Source organism: Vigna umbellata, chromosome 3, assembly GCF_029865625.1.
Source record: "Vigna umbellata cultivar VRB3 chromosome 3, Vumbellata_1.0, whole genome shotgun sequence".
NCBI lineage: Eukaryota > Viridiplantae > Streptophyta > Magnoliopsida > Fabales > Fabaceae > Vigna > Vigna umbellata.
The window spans coordinates 6,021,192-6,036,639 of NC_142167.1; the positions used below are offsets into that span (position 1 = coordinate 6,021,192).

Below are 15,448 nucleotides of genomic sequence, written 5' to 3' on the forward strand. Positions count from 1 at the left end.
TGTATAGTTTAGGTAAAAGTTTTGAATAGGAGCGTGCAACATGAGAAATATTGTGGTAGAGTTTTTGAAAAATTAAATTTTCTGGTTTTATATGGTACCTCATTTTCAAATGTGACATTGAATAAGATTGCAAAGTTGAGATATTAAATTTTAAGCGATAATTGTTTCTCTTTAGTTACAAATTGCTGTGGGTTTTATTAGTTTTTGTGGAACTCTTTTAGCAGTGATCGGAGTATATTATAGAAAAAGTGTTTATGCATTGATGTATGCGATACAAGAATTAGGTATGAGAATGTTTGGAGGATTGAAGCAATCAACTATGAAAGGTAAAACATCTTTAACAGCGTTATCTTTGGTAAATAAAGATCGAAGTACTCGTGTGAATGAGAAGTGAATTTTAAAATATAATATTCATTAAAACATTAATTTGTTGATGATAATATGTTTCATGCAAAAGAAATGATTAAATATTTCTTAAAAATATTTGAGGAAAAATAAATCAAAATTAGAAAATAAGTATACTTGTCCAGACGTAAGGATGTTTTCTCTATTTTATAAAAGTATTCAACATCTAAAAACCATGTATGAAAACTTAACAAAATATTGTATAAACACACAAGGTTCTCATGATAAAGAAATATGGATTAAGTTTAAAATAAAAATAAGAAATAATAAGATTTAAACTTTTGGATGATTTTCGTATTTGTAAGGGAATTTTAAGTGGATTCTCTTGTTGAAAACGATTTCAATTAAGTTTTAAATTTTGAAAAATCGTAACAATTATGTCCTTGTCATTAAGTGGTCAAAAAAAAGGTGTCAAAAGCTTTCAAAAAAACTAATTCACCTAATAACCCTAATCAGAAGCACTTTTTCTTCAAATTTGGCTTCTTCTTCATTGACAAATCTCAGCATCAAATGTTGAACAAGGAGAAAATGTAAATTAGGGCCATGGAAGTTGAACGAGGAGAAAACAGGGCTCGTGAAAGAAGATTTGTGGTTTGGCTTTCGCGATTTGGATTTTCGCAAGTTTAGTTGTGGTTTTGAATTGAAGATGGTTGACGATGAAGTTGAATGGAGGTTTTGTAGCGGTGCGATTTAGGTTTTAGGATTTCCTCGACATGACAAAACGTTTTTTCGTTTTCTGGCCATGACTTCCTTTAATTCAATGGATGCACACCAGTTTCATGTCCGAAACTTATCTGCTGCAATTTTTTTATTCACTATTTCTTGTCTTTGGATATTTCAGCCTTTGGATTTGTACATAAGATTACTACATTTAAGAAGACAAGATTTCAAGCACTTGTTCAATTCTCATATGCAAAGATTGCAACTTCTATGAAAGATGCTTTGGATGGAAGAAGTATACCTAAGTATCTTCTTCCTAAGCATACGGGACCATGTACCCTTAGGATCACGTATTCTGGACATTTAGATTTAAGTGTGAAGTTTCAAAATCACAAGAGCAGAGACTATACTAATCCTTACCTTCCTGATTTTGGATCTGTTCAAAAGGTTGCAATGTTTGATCAAAATGGTGGTTAGCAGGCTCTGATTCGTTATCATTAGGGATGACAATTTTATCCGCGGGCACGGGTGTAACACCCGAATATTTTAAAGGGTATTACTGATAGTAGAGACTAAATTAATTTGATATCTCATATAAACAATCAAACTTTATTTCAATTACTCCAAAGTACAATACCAAACTTACAAACTTTAAACAATATAGTCTTCACCATTGAAATTTCAACTTATAAATTTTACACAACATAATCTTCCCAATACAAATTTATTCTTTTTACAAAAATCCCTGAAAGTTTTTCCCCGCATCTCTCTCATCTCTAAGCTTTTTCAACCGCATCTGCAACATTATCTAATCACATATAACATGAGTTATATGATCATAGTACAAACAAATAAGGGTAAGCCAACCATATCATAAAATCATTAAACTTGTAACAAAAATATTAAAATCAGGTATTTCTGCAATTGATAAAATATCATTATTCCGATGTCATTAATTCATCATTATCAAAATCATCTTTCTCATTTCCATAAATCTTACAAGTGTACCATGCTTACTCATGAAGCCTTATGGTCAGACCGCTCTCTGCCTGCTTCCTTAAGCCTCACTTACATACTATGTCTTACTTTCTGAAGCCTTATGGTCAGACCCCTCTCTGCCTGCTTCCATAAATCTCAGGTGTTACTTTGCTCATACCAAACTCTCATGGTATAACTCGAACATACTACTCCCGGTAGTAAACATCATTTCATAAGTAATGATTTCTCATATCCACTCCAACATTTCATAAAAACCAACAATTCATACCCTCTTATCCACCTAACTCAATCATGTTCATTCTTTAATCATGAATTCATAATAACCCGTTTTGGTATCGATAAATTAAACACATTGACAGATATCATGCTTCATATTATAAACTCATTTTGCCCATAACGAGTATAACTCAACATATTTTCACCAAACAAAGATCATGGATCAACCAAAATACATCAACATATCTTAGGAACTACATATTAAAGTCTGGGCTCAATGTAATGATAAATAAAATATATATGAAATTTTTACCATGATAATATTATGCATCTACAATCAACTTGTTTTATTTTATTTTCATCCTAGTAGAGATTTTTCTTTACCCCAATTGGTCACCGGAAAGGACCCAGATGTCTGAACGCATCAAACTCACCTTCGACGCCAGCACATATGACTAGTCACAACTGACTGGACCAGGCCAGGGCTGCTCTATGATCAGGGATGTGCCAACTCAGGTTTTTAAGGTTCCTCTATCCTACCAACAAAGGGAGGCCTTCAATAATTAACAATTTATTTATTTAATTTATCTACCTTGTTTTCTTATGCTCTAAATCTTAAAATGCCTAATTTTACTTCCTCTCACAACAACCTCAAACACTGTATATATATTTAATACCAATATACAAGCTATTACAGAACCCTTATTCCAAACCTTCCAACCAGATTAATTTCAGCCAACAAACTCATTCAATAAAATCATTACAATAAACATCCATAATAGAATTCATACAAGATAATTATAAACAATTAACAATAATAAAACATTACTATAAATGGTCATAGAAGAATACAATATTTGACTATCATAACAATAATCTTAATATAAAAATTCATGGGGAAACAAGAAGTTGAATCTGGCAGAGCCGGTTAGACAACTTCTAATCCATCCATCAATACAATATAATTAAATAACAAGAACAATACATGTCTGGGGAAATAAGAAGTTGAATCTGGCAGAGCCGGTTAGACAACTTCTAATCCTTCCAAAAATTCAATAAAATAAATAAGTAAAGAAATAAATAGTTTGGGGAAACAAGAAGTTGAATCTGGCAGAGCCGGTTAGACAACTTCTAATCCTTCCAAAAATGTAATAAAATAAATACGGAAGGAAATAAAAAAAAATTTGGGGAATCAAGAAATTGAATCTGGCAGAGCCGGTTAGACAATTTCTAATCCTTCCAAAATACAATAAAAATAAATAAGGAAAACAATAAAATGTTTGGGGAAACAAGAAATTGAATCTGGCAGAGCCGGTTAGACAATTTCTAATCCTTCCAAAAAAAAAATAAACCACTAATAACATACAATTGACATAACATAATCAATATCACATTTTAAAATTTTCACACTTGGATATTAACACACAAAAAAACATATTCTCATTTAAAATTCAAAATCATACAGAAACAAAATACTCCATATTTAAGATTTAAAATCAGACAAAAGAAAAATATAGCATATTCAAGACTCAAGATAATACAAAAATAAATACTCAAAGTTAGCTTCCCTTACCTCTATTCCATACTTAGTTTCCTCTTCTCAAACCGTTCTCCGGAAACTTCCAGAATTTCCCCTCTTTAACTAGAATTTCCTCTAACTCTCTTCTCTCACAATTTCTCTAGAATTTTGGTGTAAATCTTCAGCCTCCCCCCCTTGGCTATTTATAGCCAAAAATTTTACTATTCATTTTTACTATTCATTTTTACTATTCACTTTTACTATTCATTTTTACTATTCAAAAATTATTTTTTATTCACCATTCTTATCTCTGAATGATTAATTCTACGTGGAGTGTTCTCTTCCATAATTTATTTTAATATTTTTTTTTTTAACTATTCACTATTCACTATTCACTATTTACTATTTACTATTCACTATTCACTATTCACATTTCTAAAAAAATCCTAAATAAGTTATCAAAAATTTGAAGCTCTCCCTCCAAAATTACTATAACTTTATATCCAAAAATTTACATTTTTCTATCCATTAAAATTATTATTACTAATAAAATGTTAAAATTTACTATTATAAATATTTTTTTTTTTCATGGATCTTACATTTTAACATACAAATATTTTCAAGGATCTTACAATCTCCCCAACAACAATTATTTTCGCCCTCGAAAATTATTTATTTAAACAAAGACTATTTAACAAAAAAAAAATTACTTACAAAAGAGATATGGATATTCCTTTATCATAAATTCTTCCAATTCCCAAGTCATTTCCTGTGTGTCTTCATTCCAAAGTACCTTTACCGTGCGAATATCCTTCCCTCTTAACTTTTTCATTTGAACATCTAGTATACGCACTGGGCCAACTTCCATTGTTAAATTTTCCTTGACCTGAATTTCATCAACTTCTAACACATGCTTTGGATCTGGAATATACTTCCGCAGTTGGGATACATGAAAAACGTTATGCAAATATGTCAATCGAGGTGGTAGTGCTATCTCATAAGCCACTGGCCCAATCTTTTTGAGAATTTGATACGGTCCGAGAAATTTTGGTGTCAGTTTCCTCATCTTGATAGCTCTCCCGACTCCTGTAGTTGGCGTTACTCGTAAGAATACATGATCTCCTTCTTCAAATTCTAACGGTCTTCTTCCTTTGTCGGCATATGACTTTTGTCTACTTTGAGTTGCTTTCATCCGATCTTGGACTAATTTTATTTTTTCTGTGGTTTGTTGTAATAGCTCGGGTCCCACTGTCAGTGCTTCCCCATCTTGAAACCAACACAACGGTGTTCTACATCTTCTTCCATATAAAGCTTCATATGGTGGCATACCAATACTGGAATGATAACTGTTGTTGTAAGTAAATTCTACTAATGGTAGTATCTCATTCCAACTTCCAAGATGATCTAATACACAAGTTCTCAGCAAATCCTCCAAAGATTGAATAGTCCTTTCTGTTTGACCATCAGTCTGAGGGTGATAAGCCGAACTCATCTTCAACTGTGTTCCCAGAGCCTTCTGTAGCGTCTGCCAAAACCTTGAAGTAAACCTTGGATCTCTGTCTGACACAATGCTTGTAGGTATGCCATGCAACCTCACTACTTCCCCGATGTATAACTCCGTCAGCTTTTCTAGTGACATACGTTGATTAATGGGAAAAAGTGAGCGCTCTTGGTTAGTCTATCAACGATAACCCAGATAGAATCGTGACCTTTTGATGATTTTGGTAAATGTGTTACAAAGTCCATCGAGATACTGTCCCACTTCCATTGAGGAATGTCTAACTGTCGTAACATCCCTCCCGGTTTTTGATGCTCCACTTTTGCTTTTTGACACACCAAGCAGGCTGCTACAAACTCGGCCACATCCCTCTTCATTCCATTCCACCAAAATGACTCTTTCAGGTCCTTATACATCTTAGTCATACCTGGATGTATGCTAAGACGACTTTTATGGCCTTCGTCTAAAATTAAATGTTTTAATTCACTCTTTGCAGGGATACACACTCTGTTTTTAAATCGAAGTATGCCATCTTTACTTAGAACGAACTCCTTAGCTTGATCGGTGTCCAACAACCTGATCTTTTGCTGCAACTCTTGATCCATCGACTGCTCAACCTTCACTTGTTCTAAGAAGTCACTAGTGATTACTAAATTACTACACCATATGTGATCTGGGTTTAACTGCAACCCCAAGTTCATATCACGTAACTTTTCTAACAGTTCTAATTCCTTCACCATCATCGTTGTTATCTGAGCTTGTCTCCTACTCAATGCATCTACCACCACATTGGCTTTTCCTGGGTGATATAAAAGCTCGAAGTCATAGTCCTTCATATATTCCATCCATCTTCTTTGTCGCATGTTCAATTCCTTTTGATCGAACAAATACTTTAGACTCTTATGGTCACTAAAAACTTGGAAACTTGCCCCATAGAGGTAGTGTCTCCATGTCTTTAATGCAAATACTACTGCTGCAAGTTCGATGTCATGCGTTGGGTAGTTTTTCTCATGCGCTTTTAACTGCCTAGATGCATAAGCTACAGGTCTCCTTCCTTGCATTAGAACGCACCCCAATCCTTGATATGACGCATCGCAGTACACCTCAAAAGATTTGCTAGAGTCTGGAATGATTAATACTGGTGCTGATGTTAGTCGTTGCTTCATATTTTCAAAACTGGCTTCGCACTTGTCAGTCCACAGAAATGGTTGATCTTTACGAGTTAACTGAGTTAGAGGACCTACAATCTTGGAAAACCCTTCGACAAAACGTCGGTAATAACCGGCTAATCCTACAAAACTTCGTACTTCAGTTACAGTTTTCGGCCGCTCCCACTTTAGCACAGCTTCCACTTTTGCTGGATCCACTGAGATTCCTTGAGCAGAAATCACATGACCCAAAAATTGTACTTTCTCTATCCAGAACTCACACTTTGATAGTTTCCCATACAGTTGATGTTTTCTTAAAATTTCCAACGCCACCCTCAAGTGTTCTGCATGCTTTTCCTTATTCTCTGAATAGATAAGAATATCGTCGATAAATACTACCACGAACTTATCTAAACATGACCGAAATATTCTGTTCATGTAGTCCATAAAAATCGCTGGGGCATTCGTCACACCAAACGGCATTACCACGTACTCAAAGTGTCCATAGCGAGATCTGAAAGCCGTCTTTTGTACATCTTCCGTCTTGACAAGAATCTGATGGTAACCAGATCTGAGATCAATTTTTGAAAACACCTCTGCTCCTCTCAACTGATCTAATAGATCATCGATTCTTGGCAAAGGATATTTGTTCTTTATTGTAACCTTGTTCAACTGTCGATAATCCACGCACAACCTTGAACTTCCATCCTTCTTCTTCACCAGCAATACAGGAGCTCCCCATGGAGACACACTTGGACGGATAAACTTCTTCTCCAACAGATCTTCGATTTGCTTTTTCAACTCTGCTAGTTCGGCAGGAGCCATTCTGTATGGAGCCATAAAAACCGGGCCAGCTCCGGGCACTAGATCTATTGTGAAATCGATCTCTCGACTAGGTGGTAAACCTGGCACTTCTTCTGGAAAAACATCAACATATTCTTCTACCACAGGTATTCCGATGATTTGTTCTTCAGTATTCTCTCTTTTCTCCTGAGCTAACACCACATAGCAGGTAGCTCCATCTTTGATATCCTTCGCAGCGACTCGAGTTGAGCTTAGTTCTAAATTGTTCAAATTTAGAAACTCTATCTTTTGTTTCCCACAATCAATAAGAACGTGATTGGCAGTCAACCAATCCATTCCTAAAATAATGTCTAGATTTTGAAGGGGTAAGCAGATCAAGTTCACTTTGAACTCGCGTCCTGCAATTTGGATCGGGCATCCGACACAGACTGAACTGGTCGTAACTGGTCCCGATGCTGGTGTAGAAACTACTAATTCACACCCTAGATCAAGCATCGGTAATCCGAGTCTTTCTAAACATGCTAGAGATATAAAGGAGTGTGTGGCTCCAGAGTCAAACAAAACATATACGCATTCTCCTAACAGCATACAGGTGTGTAAGATTAATGTACCTGGCTTAGTAGCCTCTTCTGCAGACATTGCGAATACTCTTCCTGTTGCCCGGGGCTTTACTTCAGCAGAATCTTGTTGTTGTGGTTCTCCCACCTTCTTTTTCTTTGGACAGACATTAGCAAAGTGTCCTGGATCATTGCAGATGAAACATCTCTTCCCTTCAACTCTTTCCCCAGTAAGTTTAGGGCAGTCACGTCTGAAATGTGCCCCTCCACACTCAAAACACTTCACTGTTCCTCGATATGATAATTGTGGTTTTTCATAAGGTTTCTTGTTGAATTTCATTGAAGATTCTCCCTTTGCAAGTCTGGAAACTCTACTTGGATCAAACTCCAACAATTCTATCATTCTGGCTTTCTCTACCAATGCTGGAAACTCTTGTATTTCCAATGGCATAAGTACCTTCTTCAGTTCATGCCTTAGTCCTCCCTCGAATTTTCGACATCTCCATTCTTCTGTGATATTCTGAGTATAAAACCTCGAGAGATAATTAAATTTTACTACGTACTCTTGTACTGATAACCTTCTTTGTTGTAAGGTCAGAAACTCCGCCTCCCTTGCAAATTTTGCACTGTTTGGAAAATATTTTTCCAAGAACCTTATCTTAAAGTTCTCCCAATTCACAGTCTCACCACGAACCGTCATCAACTGTTGCATACTTTCCCACCAATATTCAGCCTCACCCACCAAAAGAAATGATGCATAAGTTAATTTTTGTTCTTCTGAGCAAGTTATTACCCGAAAAATCTTCTCGTTCTGCCTTAGCCAAGAGTCAGCCTCATCAGGAGTAGCCTCCCCATTAAATTTAGTTGGATCATGCCTTAAGAAGTCATTCAAGCTAGAATGATTTTGAGGTACTTGATCAACTTGTTGTTGCTGCATCTTTGTCGAGTTTAAATGATTTCTTCAAAAAGATAACAATACAATTTAGCATATGATATCAATTTCCTCCAAATAGTCATTTTCATCATAACCATTAATAGTTTTACTAAGAATAATAATTTCACTCCCCATAGTCCTAAAATACTTTCGAAAACCATTGCTCTGATACCATAATGTAACACCCGAATATTTTAAAGGGTATTACTGATAGTAGAGACTAAATTAATTTGATATCTCATATAAACAATCAAACTTTATTTCAATTACTCCAAAGTACAATACCAAACTTACAAACTTTAAACAATATAGTCTTCACCATTGAAATTTCAACTTATAAATTTTACACAACATAATCTTCCCAATACAAATTTATTCTTTTTACAAAAATCCCTGAAAGTTTTTCCCCGCATCTCTCTCATCTCTAAGCTTTTTCAACCGCATCTGCAACATTATCTAATCACATATAACATGAGTTATATGATCATAGTACAAACAAATAAGGGTAAGCCAACCATATCATAAAATCATTAAACTTGTAACAAAAATATTAAAATCAGGTATTTCTGCAATTGATAAAATATCATTATTCCGATGTCATTAATTCATCATTATCAAAATCATCTTTCTCATTTCCATAAATCTTACAAGTGTACCATGCTTACTCATGAAGCCTTATGGTCAGACCGCTCTCTGCCTGCTTCCTTAAGCCTCACTTACATACTATGTCTTACTTTCTGAAGCCTTATGGTCAGACCCCTCTCTGCCTGCTTCCATAAATCTCAGGTGTTACTTTGCTCATACCAAACTCTCATGGTATAACTCGAACATACTACTCCCGGTAGTAAACATCATTTCATAAGTAATGATTTCTCATATCCACTCCAACATTTCATAAAAACCAACAATTCATACCCTCTTATCCACCTAACTCAATCATGTTCATTCTTTAATCATGAATTCATAATAACCCGTTTTGGTATCGATAAATTAAACACATTGACAGATATCATGCTTCATATTATAAACTCATTTTGCCCATAACGAGTATAACTCAACATATTTTCACCAAACAAAGATCATGGATCAACCAAAATACATCAACATATCTTAGGAACTACATATTAAAGTCTGGGCTCAATGTAATGATAAATAAAATATATATGAAATTTTTACCATGATAATATTATGCATCTACAATCAACTTGTTTTATTTTATTTTCATCCTAGTAGAGATTTTTCTTTACCCCAATTGGTCACCGGAAAGGACCCAGATGTCTGAACGCATCAAACTCACCTTCGACGCCAGCACATATGACTAGTCACAACTGACTGGACCAGGCCAGGGCTGCTCTATGATCAGGGATGTGCCAACTCAGGTTTTTAAGGTTCCTCTATCCTACCAACAAAGGGAGGCCTTCAATAATTAACAATTTATTTATTTAATTTATCTACCTTGTTTTCTTATGCTCTAAATCTTAAAATGCCTAATTTTACTTCCTCTCACAACAACCTCAAACACTGTATATATATTTAATACCAATATACAAGCTATTACAGAACCCTTATTCCAAACCTTCCAACCAGATTAATTTCAGCCAACAAACTCATTCAATAAAATCATTACAATAAACATCCATAATAGAATTCATACAAGATAATTATAAACAATTAACAATAATAAAACATTACTATAAATGGTCATAGAAGAATACAATATTTGACTATCATAACAATAATCTTAATATAAAAATTCATGGGGAAACAAGAAGTTGAATCTAGCAGAGCCGGTTAGACAACTTCTAATCCATCCATCAATACAATATAATTAAATAACAAGAACAATACATGTCTGGGGAAATAAGAAGTTGAATCTGGCAGAGCCGGTTAGACAACTTCTAATCCTTCCAAAAATTCAATAAAATAAATAAGTAAAGAAATAAATAGTTTGGGGAAACAAGAAGTTGAATCTGGCAGAGCCGGTTAGACAACTTCTAATCCTTCCAAAAATGTAATAAAATAAATACGGAAGGAAATAAAAAAAAATTTGGGGAATCAAGAAATTGAATCTGGCAGAGCCGGTTAGACAATTTCTAATCCTTCCAAAATACAATAAAAATAAATAAGGAAAACAATAAAATGTTTGGGGAAACAAGAAATTGAATCTGGCAGAGCCGGTTAGACAATTTCTAATCCTTCCAAAAAAAAAATAAACCACTAATAACATACAATTGACATAACATAATCAATATCACATTTTAAAATTTTCACACTTGGATATTAACACACAAAAAAACATATTCTCATTTAAAATTCAAAATCATACAGAAACAAAATACTCCATATTTAAGATTTAAAATCAGACAAAAGAAAAATATAGCATATTCAAGACTCAAGATAATACAAAAATAAATACTCAAAGTTAGCTTCCCTTACCTCTATTCCATACTTAGTTTCCTCTTCTCAAACCGTTCTCCGGAAACTTCCAGAATTTCCCCTCTTTAACTAGAATTTCCTCTAACTCTCTTCTCTCACAATTTCTCTAGAATTTTGGTGTAAATCTTCAGCCTCCCCCCCTTGGCTATTTATAGCCAAAAATTTTACTATTCATTTTTACTATTCATTTTTACTATTCACTTTTACTATTCATTTTTACTATTCAAAAATTATTTTTTTATTCACCATTCTTATCTCTGAATGATTAATTCTACGTGGAGTGTTCTCTTCCATAATTTATTTTAATATTTTTTTTTTAACTATTCACTATTCACTATTCACTATTTACTATTTACTATTCACTATTCACTATTCACATTTCTAAAAAAATCCTAAATAAGTTATCAAAAATTTGAAGCTCTCCCTCCAAAATTACTATAACTTTATATCCAAAAATTTACATTTTTCTATCCATTAAAATTATTATTACTAATAAAATGTTAAAATTTACTATTATAAATATTTTTTTTTTCATGGATCTTACATTTTAACATACAAATATTTTCAAGGATCTTACAACGGGTATCCGCGGATAAAATCTGCGGCAGATAGTAACTATTTGTGGATCTTTACTACCCGCAGGTAACGGGTATTTTAATACTCGCTTCTAAACGGGTCGGGTACGGGTAGTATACTACCAGCCCCGCGGGTACCTGCTACCCGTGAAAAATTAAAAAAAAAATTATATATTTTTTAATTAAATTAATTAAAAATAAAATAAAATTATATTTTATTAGGTTAAATTTAATTAAAATTAAATTTTAATTTATATTTAATTTAGATTATATTATATATATGTATATATATATATATATATATATATATTGTAATTTTATTTTAAATATGTATTAAATAATTTTATTTCATTTTTTGCGGGTATCCGCGGGTACCCGCTGGTTTTAAAATACCTGCGAGTATTTTTTAAACGGGTACCCAACGGGTAGCGGGTTAGGTTGCAGGTACAATTTTATCCGACGGGTCAGGTTGCGGGTAGGCACTACCCGTGCCCGACCCGTTGCCATCCCTAGTTATCATAATAGGTCTAACGCCCAACCCTCAATTTTAGGGCAACAATTTGTTCCTATGGTGGGCAAAAACAAGACTTCTTTTTTTGAAAAAGAAACTACAATCTTAATGACGAACATTCTGAATTGGTGAAGATGGGAAGAACCTAGATGAGAAAGATTGTGCCACGTTAAGAACTATTCATTTAAATAAAAATTCCACATAATAAAACATTGTTACATTAGCATATTATTTGTGCAACACGTCAACATCAGTTAACATCGTCTGTCAACACTTAACGGAAAATGCTTAATTGACTCACTTTTTTAAAATTTAGGACCCACTTAAGATCGTTTTCAACAAGAGGACCCACTTGAGATTCCGCTACAAATACGAGGACCATCCGAGGGTTTAAAGCAAATAAAAACAAACAAACTAAAGATAAAAGATAAGTATAAAATAAAGATAATATAGGTAACACTTTCCTTCAAACTAGAGCATACAAATTGTATGTATCAAACTTGTTATTAATATAATCATAAAGACTTAGTGAAAATATTTGCTTTTGCACTCGAGTAACATAATATTATTAATAATTTGTGAGGACAAAATAGAAGACGAAATACAAATCCAGAAGACTTCTCCCGAGCAATAAATCTGGGAGGTTGCTCTATGTAAATCTCTTCTTACAAATCATCGTTAATGAATGCATTGTTGACATCCAGTGAATAAAGAAGTCATTGTTGAAGAGGCAACATGGCTATAAAAAACTTACAAAATCCATCTTTGTCATAGGAGAAAAAACATATATGGACGAGTCAAACGCAATGATAACAAATAGGAGATTAGAAGAAACAACAGCGAAAGAAGCCATGGATGAACAAGAGAGAAACCTTAAAAGTTCAAGATTCTCCAATCAAGACACTTGAAAAAGGAAAAAAAAACCAACTTCGATGCTCTGAATAACTGCTTGAGATGAGACAGGACGCATGATAACAAATGACAAACCTGAAAGAGAAAAATGAGTGACCCCGACCCTCTAAATCTTTGTCAAAGAGGAGACGAGACATGCCACCATGTATGATGAAAAAAAGAGATATATTCACAACTTCAAAAGGCGTTGAGAGCGCATAGGAGCTTCAATGAATGAGTCGCTGGCAACATGGTGGTCACTTGGCCAAGACGATCAAAATCGTGTAATCGTCAATCAAAATTGAAACTGACAACAATAGATAATGACAGTGCTGCTGTTGACACCGATAAATGGCAATGACAAGTGTAGTGACAGAGGCATGATCAATTCACTTCTATACTTGATTGCTAGTCATATTAACATCATGCATAGTGTTTGTGTGTGTATGTGCAAGATTTCAATCATGTCTTAAAAACTTACATAGAGAATTTTAAAATATCTAAAAGTAACTAAAACCTTAGACTTATGATATATGTGCTAATATTTCACTCATTGAATATAGCGATTTAGATTTTAGGAACGATTAAACATATAGGAAAAACATCGGTGGAACTTGTCCTTTGTTAGGGTATTCCTTAATATCATGACATTCTAAAAGGCAAACTTATGTGACACAACCACTAAAGTATAATACATTGTTGTTGGTAATTCTTGTGCACATTCCATTTAGATCAAAAGCAAAGTATAAGACTATGACATCTACTTAGAACATATACCTCTTAGATATGACCATACCAATGCTATAAATCTCGAAAAAAAAAAATCCAATCATGCATTCTAGACAAGACATATAGAAATAAGACATCCTTTTATTAGGGACCATGTACCAAAGAGGATGCAAAATTGAATATATAAACACCCTAATTAGCTGATATTTTTATCAAACCACTTACAAAAGAAAGATTTCACAATCAGAAATTAGCTAAGCATCTTAGACATTCCATGTTCAAAATGAAAAATTTGTACGAAAAGTATCTCTGCAATTATTAATCGATTATATCTTCAATTAATCGATTAATACACAATCTTTTTGTGCCTTACTGTGTTATGTGATTGCTTTTGTTTTAATATGTCCCACATAACTTTTTGCTTTGTCTTACCATTGCCATAACTTCTCGCTTTAAATAATACGTTCTGCATAGATTATATATTTCGCTGACCAAAAATTAATTCAGCTAACCACCCATCTCTTTCCCTCACATTTAGCATTACAAACCCTAAATTGTATTCTGTTCTTCTTCCTCTGCTCTTTCCTCCAGCAAACCTCAATCAGTTACCTTCTCTACCTCACTACTGGCCTCCTCTTCCAAACCAAAACGCATCAAATGCGCGGCCAAGAAGCAGGCTAGTGAAGTAGATGTTGAAGGATGGATAAGTGATGAAGAAGCGTAACAAAATTTCATATGCTTCTAGTGACTCCACAGCGTAATCAACCACAAATTTCTAGAATTTCAGTTTTTTTGCGAAGGATTCATATTTCAAAACAGACTCTCGTATCAAGGTTTGGACTGATTTAGTTAATGGAATCATCACATCCCAAGTTAAAAGGGTAGATATAGAGCTTGATGATGAGGTATGGATGTCCATTGTTGGATTTCGGTTGGGCAGTGAAAAATCCCACCGAAACTTTCTTGGATTCAACAAGTTGGGAATCTTTCAAGCCTGTCTCGGGCACCCAAATGAACCCAGGAACTATACACTGTAAGGCCGGTGGCATGAAGAGGGATGACTGACTACTGGTATTCATTGATCCTAAATCATGCACTCAAAGGCTGAATTCCTACTAACTGGTTTGAAGTGGTAAGTGACACCATCATCAAAACCATGAGGTTACCTATGGCGAGTTTACCATTTGTCGTCTTCCTCCAAAGTCTTTGAATTTTTTCACGTTAACTTAATGATGATGTCTCCATGGGATACAATCACACAAATAAGATTGCAAAGCCTACCCTTCATCATATGGGACTTCGAAAATGTGAAAAAGGACGGACTTTCAAAGATGAACCTAAAGCTGACCAAGTGGATACAGTTAACATTTGCATGTCCTATGATGCCCCCAACTGTTAGACTAAAGAATGACTTTGAAAAGTGTGTGCTGAAACAACTAACAATGCTATTCTCAAACCATTCCACCTACGTGGCAACATTCGTCGCAGTGGACAAAGAAATTGCAACCATTCAGCAATAGCTCAGAGAACAGACCATGGTGACGACAATGAAGACTTAGATGATGA

At 34.1% G+C, this 15,448-nt stretch overlaps 1 protein-coding gene across 1 annotated transcript; it reads right to left on the bottom strand.

Annotated features, from left to right (window-relative positions):
- Nucleotides 1–1,692: 1,692 nt before the first annotated feature.
- LOC148201491 (uncharacterized) lies at nt 1,693–8,806 on the bottom strand. The gene is made up of 2 exons (XM_088108678.1): nt 7,861–8,806; nt 1,693–1,873 (listed from the first exon to the last, which is right to left on the bottom strand). Exons 1-2 carry the CDS (start codon nt 8,741–8,743, stop codon nt 1,842–1,844), a joined length of 915 nt encoding a protein of 304 aa, XP_087964804.1. The 5' UTR covers nt 8,744–8,806; the 3' UTR covers nt 1,693–1,841.
- Nucleotides 8,807–15,448: the final 6,642 nt, after the last annotated feature.

What these genes read in the sequence shown, in the direction of transcription:
- LOC148201491 (XM_088108678.1), bottom strand. Translation starts at nt 8,743, where the DNA reads ATGCAGCAACAACAAGTTGATCAAGTACCTCAAAATCATTCTAGCTTG. An exon ending in AGAAGAGGCTACTAAGCCAG is followed by an intron (nt 1,874 to 7,860) that starts GTACATTAATCT and finishes ATATGTGATTAG; the next exon opens with ATAATGTTGCAGATGCGGTT.